The following is a 13,591-nucleotide window of genomic DNA, read 5'->3' as shown; positions in this document are numbered from 1 at the left end:
GGAGACACATCTAGGCAGTGACACAGGGCAAGGGACAGCTGTGGGACAGTGGGGTGCAAGGTCTGGGGTCTACAAAACAAAACTCTTCTAGCTGCAGGGTGAGATGTAGGGACTAGAGGTATATATATGACTGATGAAAAGTTGGTATGAAACAACACTCTCCAGAGACTGGAGCACTGAGGGGTTCAGAACAAGCAGAAAGTAGCTGCTCATAGGTTTATGTGGAAATGACACACTGAAAATCTCCTAGAGTATTACACGAAAGATAAAGGCTAGCCCATTCAAAAAGCTCTGGAAATCATAGTTATACACTTAAGAATTTTACCTGCATAAACTGAAGAGAAGCTTCAAAGTCTTCCACAGGATACATCTTAATGCGAAAGAATTTCATTCCCATTATAAGACTGATAATGCTTTGAACTACATATGGGCTTTGTTCTTTATGCCGCAACTCTTTTAGCTCTGCCATAAATTTCTTCTTTACAGCAGGAAATCTATGAATTCAGATGGGTTAGTTCCAAAAAGTTCAAAATCAATATCTGAAATGTATTGTAAGGTATATAAATTGGGATAAACCTAAAGAAGATAAAACTTACGTTGTACAAAAATACCATTTCTCTCCCTATTTGAAAGATTTTTTTTGTTTAGCTTTCTTTCACTTCTAATAAACTGAGAAAATGAAGCATACAGCCTGATCTTAGTCCCTCTAGATAACCACATATTTCAAATGATTTTATTACCATGCACCTCTTCTACATAAGACCTAACAATATCATTTAAATAACCCCTTCACACGTTTTTCAAAAATCCATGATGAAAGATAGTTATCTTGCAAGTACATGCAATATTTTCAAAAGAAAATGTTTATATTATAACCCTGAAAATATTCAGACAGGCAGTTTGTCTCTTCAGTTTTTTTTTTTCTAAAAGCCATTACAGTAACACTTAAGCATTAATAACTACAACAACGTGGGGTAGAGGGCTCTGTTCTGGTCTCCCCCATGAATATATTGAAGGTGTCTTTGGAGACCATTGTCCATAAAAATGATATATAGAAAGACCATCCAACAGGACCTCCTGCCCTTTTTAAGACAAATTGAAAATAATGTAATTTTCATGGCTAGGTGTAGCATGTAACACACTTTTGTTACCACCCTTGATAGACAACACAAGTGAATTGAAAGAAACACGTTAGCAGGAAGAGTCCTTCAGTGATAGAAACATCTTAGCAAAGCCCTTCAGAACTCTGACAGTCAACTTGAAGCTTTGGATACAGATGCAACTTTTCCTTCTGCATTTGACCCAGACAGTTTAGCAGACCGGCTAAGGCCTTAGCTGAATTTACATGATTGCCAGAAACTCAAACTGTTTTAGCCACATCAAGCCAAACTGACTGGTTTTGTAGAGCTGAGACTCACCCTCAGCAACACCAAAATGTCTGGAGACAGATAGCACTACATCAGGACAGTAAAATTCATCCTCTACTTAGTTATGGTTTAAGTGTATGATGAGATGTTATACTGGGTACTTGAGAGTCTGAGCTTCACAGTTTTCAGACTCAAAATTTAAGATCTGACCCACAAAGTATTTTATGTCATCTGTTTGAAGAAGGACGAAGGGTTCAGAAGGAGATGCATTAAGTTCTGAGCTGAAATAACTGCAGAGAACCTTAATATTGTTGCTGTGTAGGAGGATAGCCATTTATAGGTTTGCCCAGCCAAAGAAAAAATAGCATCTACAAAAAAAATAGTTAAAATAGCTTTATTCAGCCCTTTGGGCTTTCTACAGACGTCATTGCTGAGATAGAAAAAATAATGTTGCTGTAGTTGAGTTGAATTTATTTGGTATCACTGGACTAGATGCAGAAAGCCTGTGATTCTCTAGAGGCCTATGTTCTAGAACATCTGGATAAATAGAAGGCCAATGAACTGAAATGACTTATTCCTACAGAATATTTAAAGAAAGTGAGAAAATCAGAATATTCACATACTAAGCAAGTAGACTTTGTCATATTTATGGGGGAAATAATATATTGAATTTTGCTTACTTTGCTTGAGCTAGAACACCTATTACTTCTGCATACAAATCTGCAACAATGTGCATATTTCCAGTGTTAGGACCAAGGTACCTAGCAAGAGACAAAAAACAATTCTCAGCTGAGAAAGCATACTGTTTAAACCACAACTATTAAAAAAATAAGGAAGTATCTTTCACATAGAATTTTTGCATGAAAAAGAGCCTTACCCTTCTTTGTACTTAAAGTGCTTGAAAGCCAAGTTAATGACATCATTTACCAAACTGTCTATTACAGGATGAAGTGGAATCTGTAAATGCAAAATAAAATATAACAAGTACACATATATTACACTAGTGCTAGTATTACTCATGGATATCATCCATTCAGAAAGGTATCAGTTAAAATAGCAGGTAGGTAATAAAATAGCTAAAATGAGCCAGCCATTTAAGCTTTATTTAGTTTTGAAGAGAAATACTTTAGCTCCAAAGACTTGGCAAAGTCAAGTCTTTATGAGCACAGAATACTACTTATACTACAGGTGCAAGAAAGACAGCAATGAACTAGCATGCAGACTGTACGTAATGTTTTTATTATAATCTTAAAGATGCAAATAGAAAGAACCCCAAAATTCACTTGCATTGGTAATTTCCATCATTTATTAGTTAATAGATAATGTAAGAACTCATACCTGTTTCAAAACTTCTATTAATACTAAAGAAAAAATAAAATCAATAGCCAGATCTCTTCTCTCCATTAAATAGTCCCTCTGCTGTTCATCACTGCAAAATCAAACCAAGAAACACAATATTTTGGAGATGTGTCATAATTCATATTATATGCCTTCTTCAGTTACTCAAATACAGATAACAGGGAATTGTGTTCTACCTTTCAAACTGCAGTCCAGCATTCCAGAAAATAATGTACTGTTATGTTCTTAAAATCTGAGATAAACAGACCAAATCTAACTTGTTACTGTGACATTGTTTCAAATGCTTAAATATCACTTTCCATTTCTTCCCTCTTTTTTCCCAGTTAAAGATGCACAACAATAAAAAACCAAAACAAAACCAAGGAAACTTGTTGGTTCTGTATTCTAACAAATGGATTTCATTTCAAATTCCTCACTGATGACACCCTTTAGACCATCCTTAATTATTCCAAAGTGTTTTGGAGGCAAATGTACTTTGTGCTATCAAATTAATATTTAGACTTGTCATGAATTTTGAAAAATGCCTTAAAAGCACCAATGGAGAATTCACAACCACACTACAACACACATCTTCTAAAAACTGTTCCAGTGTTAAATTTTTAACTTTGGCAACATTTGTCAAATGATTCAAAAACATCTTTTGTACAGAACAAACACAGAGGAATAAAAGTCTGAGGTGAATATCTTGCAATACAAATACCAAAAAATACCTATTTGGATCACCTGATCAAAGTTTCAAAGTGTGCTGAAAAGGTAACATGAAATATACAGTACTTTTTGTAAAATTAAACATTAAAGGAACAGTTCTGCAGGCCATTTGAAGCATTTAACGTGATTTCAGTGGGATTTTTGTGCAAATTCAGCACAATTCTCATAAACATTTAGAGTTTTAGTGATTTCAATTGTACTTATGTGTTCGTAATAAAACAGGCATTTAAGAGTACAGCTTGATCAATGATGAAGTAAGTTAATTGCATTTTGGTTTCCTTGGTTTTACATTAACTGGAGAAAGGACTGGTTATACATTCTTTCTGTAACACTACCAATTGAAAGAGTGGCCTTGTTTCACTGCTAAACTGACTTTCAGCTACATTTTGGGCAGAGTTCCTGAAGACAGCTATTTATGAGCAGGTAGTTGTGTGAGAGAAAGAAGCAATTCAAGGAGAGAATTCATCTCACCCAAAAGCAGACATCTAATTAATGAACTATGTCCTCATACTGCCTACTTCTACTGACATAAAGAGTCTAATTCAGGTCCATTTCTACCTTGGCATCTAAACCTGGCTCCTACCCCTTTGTTCTAGTTACTGCCTTTTATAGTTACGGCGTTTTAATATAATCCTAACGTGAAGAATTGCCTATGCACTTCCAAACACCAGGTCTGACAGTGCTGATTCTCCTGCTGTTTCATTGAAGTGTGTAAATGTAGTACTGAAGTATCCAGAAAATTTCTAGGTTTGAAGAATATACCTGAACCACACTGCCAGACCTCAAAATAACAAAGATCAGCTTGCTGCCTTATTACTGACAAACTACTGATATCATTATTTTTGTGTGCTTGTTACTTTTAAGAGGTGTGTTGCTGAAACTCTCTGACTGATTCTCAAGTTTTTGGATTGAGGATAGGTATATGTGAAATTTTCACATGTAAGCAGAATGCTATATAAGAAAAATTCTTCCAAGTGGCACAGAATTATTGTCTGATCACTTGAGTAAATACAGTTTATACAAACCAGTATTTAAATGACATGAAAGCATCCAAAACATCAGTAAGACAAACACTAGAGCACTATTGTGTTTGAACTATGAGGAGCATAACGTGAAAAACACAATTATTCCATCTGTCAAGAAGCCAAGAGAAGAGTTCCAGGAACAAGCAGAAAACAGATATAATTTTCAAGCAATGGTTACCTCACAAAAGCTGATGGGTGAAACGTAACACACTTAACCATAGAATTTATCAATTACCCATATATGCATATTTAAAATCATACCTTTTGGATTTAGTACTTGTTCTTGGTCTGTACTCATGAGATTCATCTTCTATGCCATTCTGCCTTTTATACCAATCAAACAAAGTGCGCAGGATAGAGGGTAGACAATATTCTGAAAGTGAGCTCATTGAGCTTATAACCTATTGGGAAAATCCAACAAATCAGCAAATTAAATGCTTTTCAAGTTTTCCTTCCTCCTGAAAAAAGTACTAATTCAATGGCTCTTTTTCGTTTTCATCCAATTTTTGAGAACTATGGTACAAGCAGTGACTTCATATTCTGCATTTCCTGTCTTTAAAAGATGTGCAGACATGGCACACAGGAACATGGTTTAGTGTTTAGACTCGGCAGTGTTGGGTTTGTGGTTGAACTTGATGATCTCAAAAGTCTTTTCCAACCTAAATGAATCTATGATTCTATAAAATGTAAGCAGAAATGCAACACTGGAGTGTATGTTGATAGAGTCTTTATATTGATGATATTAAAATGCATTAAAATTGTGTATCACATCTTACAACATACCAGAAAACCATCTAGTTCTTCAAGCAAGTTATTTTGATTTGTTACACAATGTTGATTTGAGTTCAAGCACATTGTAAGGAAAGAAAAAGCAACGGATCAGAGGTACTGTCTTCAGGGATTATATCTGACTGCTGGATGCCCCTCCTGACACTCAGAATATCTTGACAAACACCACAAGTTCTGCAATAATTTTAATCAACTGACCATGCAGATGAATGCATCTTAGGCTTGCATATCTGAAACCTTAGACTTCGCTTTTATATATAGGAAAATATTTAGAGTTTCTTGTGTCTTTGTGGGCACAAATAAACAAAACATAGTTTAGAATTATTCCCTAGAAGTTGCCGATTAAGCAGCTGTAGTGGCATACTGGATAGGAAGATTACCTCTCACTCAGCGTTAACTGTGTCACCAATTACAGAAACGTTACTGAGCATGCTGTTACTGAATTATGACTTAAACTTCCTATTACAGGAAACCATAAAGCTACAAAACATCAAAAGATCAACAAGTAGGGTGAAAAAACCTCCCATTATTATACAAGAGGATAATAAATATATTGCAACTGAATGTTCACAGCTACAGCATTTGTGAACATTCTAAGAAAATAAAAAACTATTATTTAAAATAGGGATTAAATTAGTGGTCCTGAGATTTTTGACCACCTCAAGATCATGCAGGGCTTGATCCTGTGAAGTGCTGAGTATCAGGAGTGAAAAGCTCCTGATGTGTGTGTGTACTACATGCCAAGCACACTGATTATGTAATTAACTATGTCAGGTTTATCCACCTGCTTAAACTTAAACCTGCACGTTTTTCCAGCTTGAGGAAAAACAATAGAGTTTAATGTCTAGTATAACACCAAACTTGTGTGAATGCTGTGACTAAGACAAGAGGAAAATTGGCAGACCAAGCATTCCCAAATATTACTACAGCCTTAAATGAGAACTCTTGTGGATGACACTTAGTCTGGATGAGTAACTCTGAACCTCTTTTGTAGTTTTTCAGTCTCAGGATTTAACTACTTCACAGTGATGTTGTGGTCTAAAGTTAATGAGACACTTTGAGGATGATAGTTACCATTATTATGGTATTATGACCTAAAATTAAACACGGTGCATTAGAAAGATATAACAACTGCCCCTGTAAAGTTAGAAGTTTGCATAAAAGTAATATTTTTGGAAAACTTTCAATCTAGTGTTTGCAATAGATTTTAACATCTGAAATATGAAACAAGTTGCTGTGGAAGTAATCATGAAGGCACTGCTTGCAGCAGTGACAGGAGGCCTTCCATGAAGAATTACTACAGTACTTCAGGCTCAATTATACCAAAGCCTTCTACCATTAAGCCTTCAGATAAATACTCAGAAAAAATCAGTTATCTGCTGTCAGGGCAAACTATTCACTACCAACTCACTTCTCTACTGTTTTCCAAAACTTTTTATGAAGTTAGCACAACACTGCTTGTTAGTGATGAAATACAATTACAATGGGTTTCCTAGGGAAGACAAGAATAGAATCAAAAAATCATAGAATCACAGAATAGTTTGGGTTGGAAGGGACCTTAAAGGTCATCTAGTTCCAACCTCCCTAACACTGGCAGGGATACCTTCCACTAGACCAGGTTGATCAAAGCCTCAACCAAAGTGGCTCTGAACACTGCCACGGATGGGGCATCCACAGCTTCTCTGGACAGCCTGTTCCAGCCTCACAGTAAAAAATATCATCCTTCTAGTCAGTAAAAATTGACCCTCTTTTAGTTTAAAACCCTTAACCTTTGTCCTATGTCCACAGGCCTTACTAAAAAGTCTGTCCTCAAATAGACCTAAATATCTTTTCAGAAATCACAGTATCTAACTATAAATGAAAAGTTGTTTCAATCAGGTCTTCCTGCATTTTCACTGACATACTTATCACTGTTGTTCTCTAAATCCCACCTATACAATTGCATCAGAAAAAGTCCAAGTGATTCCTGTTAAATCTTCTCATGCCATACCTTCTCTGCTGAATTTACAGTGTCTGTCTTCATTTGGGATAAAAGGTCAATATAGCTTTTTTTTTCCCCTTTTTTTTTTTTTAAATCTTTCTGTCATTGCACTTTTAAGACAGGAAGGAAGGGTGGACTGGGAAAAGACCTGGCTCTCAGGGAACAGGAAGGGAGGGAAGTCTAGCCAGCGTGCCGGTTACTCAACCCTTTCATTTACTGGAAGTAAGTCCAGGAGTGAGATGAATTCTAGCTCTGTGCTGCTCCTGAAAGGGAGTGCACAGATGTACAAGTATGTCCTTGTTGGACAAATGATCATATTCTTCCATCATAAATGAACTACCTACTGTATAGCTTAAGGATAAGAAAGCTGTACAAGTAGGGAGCTGTTTAAAACCTGTGTTCACAGAGCATTAAATATACTTTATGTAAATGCATAATATTTATTTTGGACTAAAACGCAAGAGTAAATGTAATGAAATTCTGCTCAGATAGCTCATTACAATTTATATACTTCCATAAAAGTCTTGCCATATTGTCAAAATACAAATACAAGAAATGTTTCCACTAACAGCAAATAGATACTGATTCCCTTTTTTATTTCACTTATGAATTTATATGAGATTTTACAGCAAATATATTCAAAACTGCACCAAATTTCCTACAGTATCATTAATTTTTTTGCCTTGCATTTTTTTTGTATACCACGTATGTCAGTATGTATGTTGAATGGGCATTTTATTGCCACTTTAATAAAGCAGAATTGCAGTGCTTCATTTTTGCATAGGTTTGTTTCTTGTAACTCTATTTTTCACACAGTGTCTGCATATTTTATCTTCAAATTGTTGTTGTGCAGATTCTAAATAATGGACAAGCACAAGTAAAGTTTTACACTTTTTACCAAAGCTGCTGAATGCATTTGTGATTGTGGAGATCTCCTTTCATTCACATCTTTGTTCTAAGCATTTTTTTGGACGGTGCTGTGAAGTCAAATCACCCTGGAAATGGTTAAAACTGCTAACTATTCAAGTTGAACTCACTAGTTTTCATTAACAGCCTTGGCTTTGTGAGACAAAAAAAGAAAGCAGGACTTTTTAGTACCATAATTTTGTGGATGGGTAATTTCAGCTAGCTTGCTTATACTCTACCAATGTTTATAGCTATTTTACTGCCAGCATAACAGTTTGCATGAAAATCCATTTATTTTTAGTGGACAGCAAGTTCAGTGCTGAAGGTGTTACCTTTAAATTTGCCTTCAGATGTACTTCTTTATACACTGAACCCAAACCTCTGACCAGGAGCCAAAGGTTGTTTTATGACCCCATGACCACCATTTCTTCTACTTTCTTTGCCATGTGCCTTTTTCTGGTGATGAAAGACAACGTGTAAAACTCAGGGAAAAGGAAAACACAAAAGGGGCCAACTGCAGTGCTGCTGCAATGGCAATGATATCAGTATTCACTAACTACATATAAAAAATAATACTGGATCAGAAGAATTATCAGCATATCATTAATCATGTCTAGGCTGTTATGAAAAAGGACACTTGATCACCAGTATGCTGCTTAGTGCCTTATTTATTTATTGCATTTTCCACCTTTTTATTATTGTTACTATTCATTTTAGTTTCCTTTTTTCCCCTTGGTTGATTTTTTGTTTGTTTTCATCTCCTAAAAGTATATAAAAGATTAAATATTTTTGCTTTCCAATCTGCAGTCTCCAACCTAGAGCATTTCTAAGAAGAGAGCAGTAAAACTGAAACAAGAATAAGCTTTTGTTCAGTTTATGCTGAAACTTCTGCAACAGGCACCTCGGATAGATAGCTTCATATGAAAACTAAGCCTTCCTGTTAAATTTTCACTTCCATGGCCAAAACATTACATTCATTTTGTGTTTTTATATGGAACACAGTCTGTAGCTCAGTCCAAGATTACACAGTGCCCTTCTTCTGCCTCTGGTGTTGTCAGTTCATGGAACATTTATACACCATGGTAAGAACAAATGATACATTAGTAGAGGCTGAGAAAAGAGTAATAAAAACATTTCCTTAGGTGAGGATAACCCTCTTGGAAAATTATGGGCTTTTGCTAGCTTTTGATCTTTTCATGTACTGCAACTTTATGGTTTCCTGTAATAGGAAGTTTAAGTCATAGTTCACTAGTACAATGTTTAATAACTTTTCTGTAACTGGGGACACAGAGCATGCTAATGCTGAAGCTCTAATGCTCTTTGCCAATAGGCAACTAGAGTTGTCTAATCAAGGACTTCCAAAACATGATTTTAAATATACTATAAAAATATTTAAAACCGTATGAAAAAGCCTACATAATTTCCTGTATGTATTTTCTTTATATACATGCACACCTAGAAAGGAAAACACAGTCAGTGTGAGGAATGCAGTTTGTTAGGCCAACGGTGAGACATTCAGCAAGTCAGGATAAGCATCGTCACTACATACATTGCTCAAGTTCCTATTAATTGTTCATGGAGGGTGATGCAATTGGCAGCCAGACATCCTGGCTGCCTAACAGGAGACACTGACTACACCTGTGTGGAGAGAAACAGCTCTGGCTGGGCCCAGCCAGGTTTCCAGACATTGGATCCATCACCACCATCACAAACACTGTTCCTAAAATGGTGTTTCAGAATGGGCAGGAAAAAATGCTGGTTCTCAGGGAGCCAGAGATAGAACTATTTTGGGGTAGTAAGCAATGTTTTCATAGCCATCTCAAATGGTTTGGGGGTTTCAGTGTCAAACTTGACGCTGATTACTTTGGGTAGCCAAAGTTCCATTCTGCTCATTGTTAAGTTACTTTTTGGGCTGTTTTTTCCACCCCTGAAACTGACTTGCAAAAAGCAAATTTTAAATCAGGTCATGCCTTATTTTTGTTGCTTTTTAATTTACCATTAGAAGATTGAGCTCAGATATTTTAAAGTGACTAGTGACATACTCACTTCAGTATTACCTATCAAATTCACTCAAATTGAATAGAGATAATTTTGATAATGTCAAAAAAAGAAAATTAGGTTCCTCTGACAGTCTGTCACTTTATATGCCCTAAAACTGAAAATAAAAATTATTAGACACTCCTTGAAGAAGTTTGTTCATGGAGATTGTCCCTCTTTTCCCCTTTCATTTCTGTAGTAAAAATGTCAGGAATGTCACGGCTGGCCTTTTTTGTTTTTGCTAGATGATTTTATGGGTTTCAGAAATAAACACCAAAGCTTTCTGCACCTTAACTGGAAAGGGGAAGTAAGGGATTACCAACCTGGTCTTCCTTCATCCCATAGACTCTTTAAATAGTCGAGTTAACTTCAAAAATAAAACTTGAACCGTTTTACTTAAAAGCACATGCCTTCTTACTTGGGTCTTGGCATCATGCCATATCATGATCTTCAGAGTTTTCCAGGCAGGCCACACCTTCATTTTATTATCCATACTTTCATGACAACTTTATAATTCTCACATGTTATCATTTGAAAAACAGCTATAAAATGCAATGTACTCACATAATCCACTGACTAAAACATGCCTAGTAAGGAAAGACTTTTTGCTCTGTCTTTCTGGCTCTACTCTAGCTCAGTTCTATCAAATCTCTATTGTGCACTACAAAATTTTGAATGCAAACTATTTGAATACAATTAAAAACCATTCTATGATTGTATGGATTTAGCCGAACTAAACTAATTTGGGTAAGTATGAACCATATTCTTGAAATGGGCCTGCAAGCCAGGTTCAGGTCCCATTTGCTTTTCACAGGCCTACATCAATACCAGGAGCACCAGAACATCTCAAAATGACAGTGCTATTTAAGCAAAAAACAATGTGAAATCTGGAAAGGGAAATATCACCAGCAACTTGGCCTGAGGCTGACAAATAATTCTGAAAATTTCAGCTTAAATAGTTTGTTTTGAAAATTTCAAGCAACTGAAAGCAAGGGTTTCGGATAAGATGTCTAAGACAATCTCACCGCTGTACTTTCCTATCAACTCTGCACATAGGTAGGACTTCAGACATGTGGATAGAAAGATATATGAATGCTATCTATAACAAAATCTACCTTGGTGTTTGGTCTGCATCTTGCTACAGCAGTAAACACACAGTTGTTTCACTCTAGCAAGCATTTGCTGTTCTCATTAAATGATCTTGACTTAATTACTCAATTTTCTGTCTACTTACCAATAACTAGGAGAAGCATAAGTCTTCCAATTCCTCCTTTTAAAGGGCCACAATTTGCTTAACCATAAATATTTAATCAAATCATGGCCACCCATTATGTGTTTGTTTAATACACTGCAGGAACAGTATCACAAGGTTTGCATCTGCGTGGGTTAATTTGTTTTACTTTCCTGTTTGAGTGTAACACTCTTCCCACAGGAAGGAAAAAAAAAATGTATATAAAATTAAGGCCAGAATACCACAAGGAATTTCATGAGGCAGGTGGGGAGTACTGAGAAAGCAACCTCTTTTAGCCTACAGTGGCTGGTTTGCCCGCAGGGTCTCTGCGGTCGGTGAGGTGGACAGGGAGCTCCCAAGTATGAAGCAGAAGTCTCATCTCCTCTGCTCACCTGAGGCTCTGAGCAGCCCTCCAAGCAGGCTATCTCTCCCCAAAAAGCAGCTACAGAACAATCTAGAGTGCGTCACTTTGTCAAGCCAAAAATTATAAAGTGAGTTGTAGTGAATGCCAGTGGAATCTCACAAGGCATCTTTACTTCTGGTGAAATGTCCCAGAAAACTCAATAAATATTCATCTGAGGTTCTAAAATTGTACTTTACATCTGTCTCCTCTCCCAAAGTCAATCAATATGGTACCTGCAGCTTACGGCATTAGTGACAGCTGCTTTTGGAATTGTTACCATTTCTGCTACTTCTGCTCTGTCTTTCTGTCCTGTTTCTGGCCCTGCTGGCAGCACAGTGGTGTGGGCAGATAAGGAGTCAGTAGCAACGGTGACAGCAATGGCACACCTAGAGTTCATCATTCCTCTTTGTGGGGAGTGAGATTTGCCAGTTTTGGCATCCTTTATGTAACTTAAACTCTTTAGAACCCATCTTCCTTTATTTCAAAATAGGTAATTCTAGATGTTGCTGACAAAAAGAAAGACTGCTAACAAAAATAAATTGCTTAATATAATCAATTGGAAGTGTGTGTATTGCTGTTGGTTTTATTTTTATACTTGTCCTATTTCCCACACATAATAAATGCATTAATTTAATGCCAGATACAAATTTCATTTTATTAATTACAATTTCATTGTTCTACTAAATGAAATCTAACCAATTATATAAATTCTACTTAATTTTTAATAGTTCTTCCCTGCCCACCATTTTTCTAATAATTACCTACCTTGTCATATACAGGCATTTATACTGACAATTGAACTTATACTTAATTTTAAACACAACAGGCTGGCTCAGCCTATTTGAAGCGCAGCACACATGTAAGTCATGCTGAGTCACAGCTACAGAGACAAACTAGACTGATGGCAATGACCATGATTCTATAAGCCCTCATATTAATGATAAAAGAAAGACTGGGGGCCACACACCTGTTTCAAAACCCACATATTTTGAAAAGATACAAATTTTGTTTCAAAATCTCCATAAGGGGAAACAGACAAGAAATAATACATGTGTCTAATACACTACAAAAAGTAACAAGTTCTATGGTAGAAAAATACTGAGTTTGAAAACAGGAAAAATTCTTCCCACTTAAACCCAAGAATGGTTTGGCAAGCACTTATCATTCTATCCAAGTACACTGAGAAATTCAATTTTTGCAGTATGCAACTAGTACAAGGACACTAGAATGCCTTCTAATGCACTCCTCTTTTAGCCTGAGGAATGGAAATAATGTCATTTCAAGTGTCTTACTTGATCAAACTGGGGATCTTCTCCTCGCTGCAGAGATTTGGTCAGTGGCTTCTCCTAAAAGAAAACATATTAAATATGTATTACTTAAGATCAATACCATTGTACTCCAATATCATTTTTCTGTTAGATTATTTACTCACATAATGTGCCTTCTGATCTGATGCTGAAGATAGCAGGATATCTGTTTGATATGCAAAGGAGGCCTCCCCATATGTATCAGCCAATACTGACAGAGTGTCTTTAGTAACATTGGTGTCTTTTCACAAAAGAAAAGGATTGACCATTCATTACATTTGAGCTGGTGCTCACACTGATGATAAATTCTTTCAACATCCTAAAAAGCACCCAGCATTTCCTCTAATAGATAATCAAGGGGTTCTATTTAGTTACATGATGTACCTTCTTGTTATAAAACTACCAGGCAATACAAACGTCCATAGATACAATATATCATGCAGGGCATACTGAAAGAAAGGTGATCTTAGAAGAATCA

At 36.1% G+C, this 13,591-nt stretch overlaps 1 protein-coding gene across 12 annotated transcripts in view; it reads right to left on the bottom strand.

Moving 5' to 3' along the window:
• The window catches only part of FRY (FRY microtubule binding protein), a gene marked incomplete at its 5' end in the record, with an annotated part of 227,301 nt that overhangs the window by 103,044 nt on the left and 110,666 nt on the right, over positions 1-13,591 (bottom strand). For all 12 annotated transcript variants that reach the window (XM_082279085.1, XM_082279078.1, XM_082279077.1 and 9 more), the window contains 6 exons: positions 326-494; positions 2,048-2,128; positions 2,245-2,324; positions 2,706-2,796; positions 4,721-4,860; positions 13,099-13,152. In XM_082279085.1, the coding sequence (XP_082135211.1) occupies positions 326-494; positions 2,048-2,128; positions 2,245-2,324; positions 2,706-2,796; positions 4,721-4,860; positions 13,099-13,152 (615 nt within the window). The remainder of the gene's footprint in view (positions 1-325; positions 495-2,047; positions 2,129-2,244; positions 2,325-2,705; positions 2,797-4,720; positions 4,861-13,098; positions 13,153-13,591) is intronic.

Source organism: Coloeus monedula (genome assembly GCF_965178545.1).
Source record: "Coloeus monedula genome assembly, chromosome: 3".
In the NCBI taxonomy this organism is placed as follows: domain Eukaryota; kingdom Metazoa; phylum Chordata; class Aves; order Passeriformes; family Corvidae; genus Coloeus; species Coloeus monedula.
Note: the sequence above shows the minus strand (reverse complement) of the source record. Positions and strands in the feature narration are given on the sequence as shown.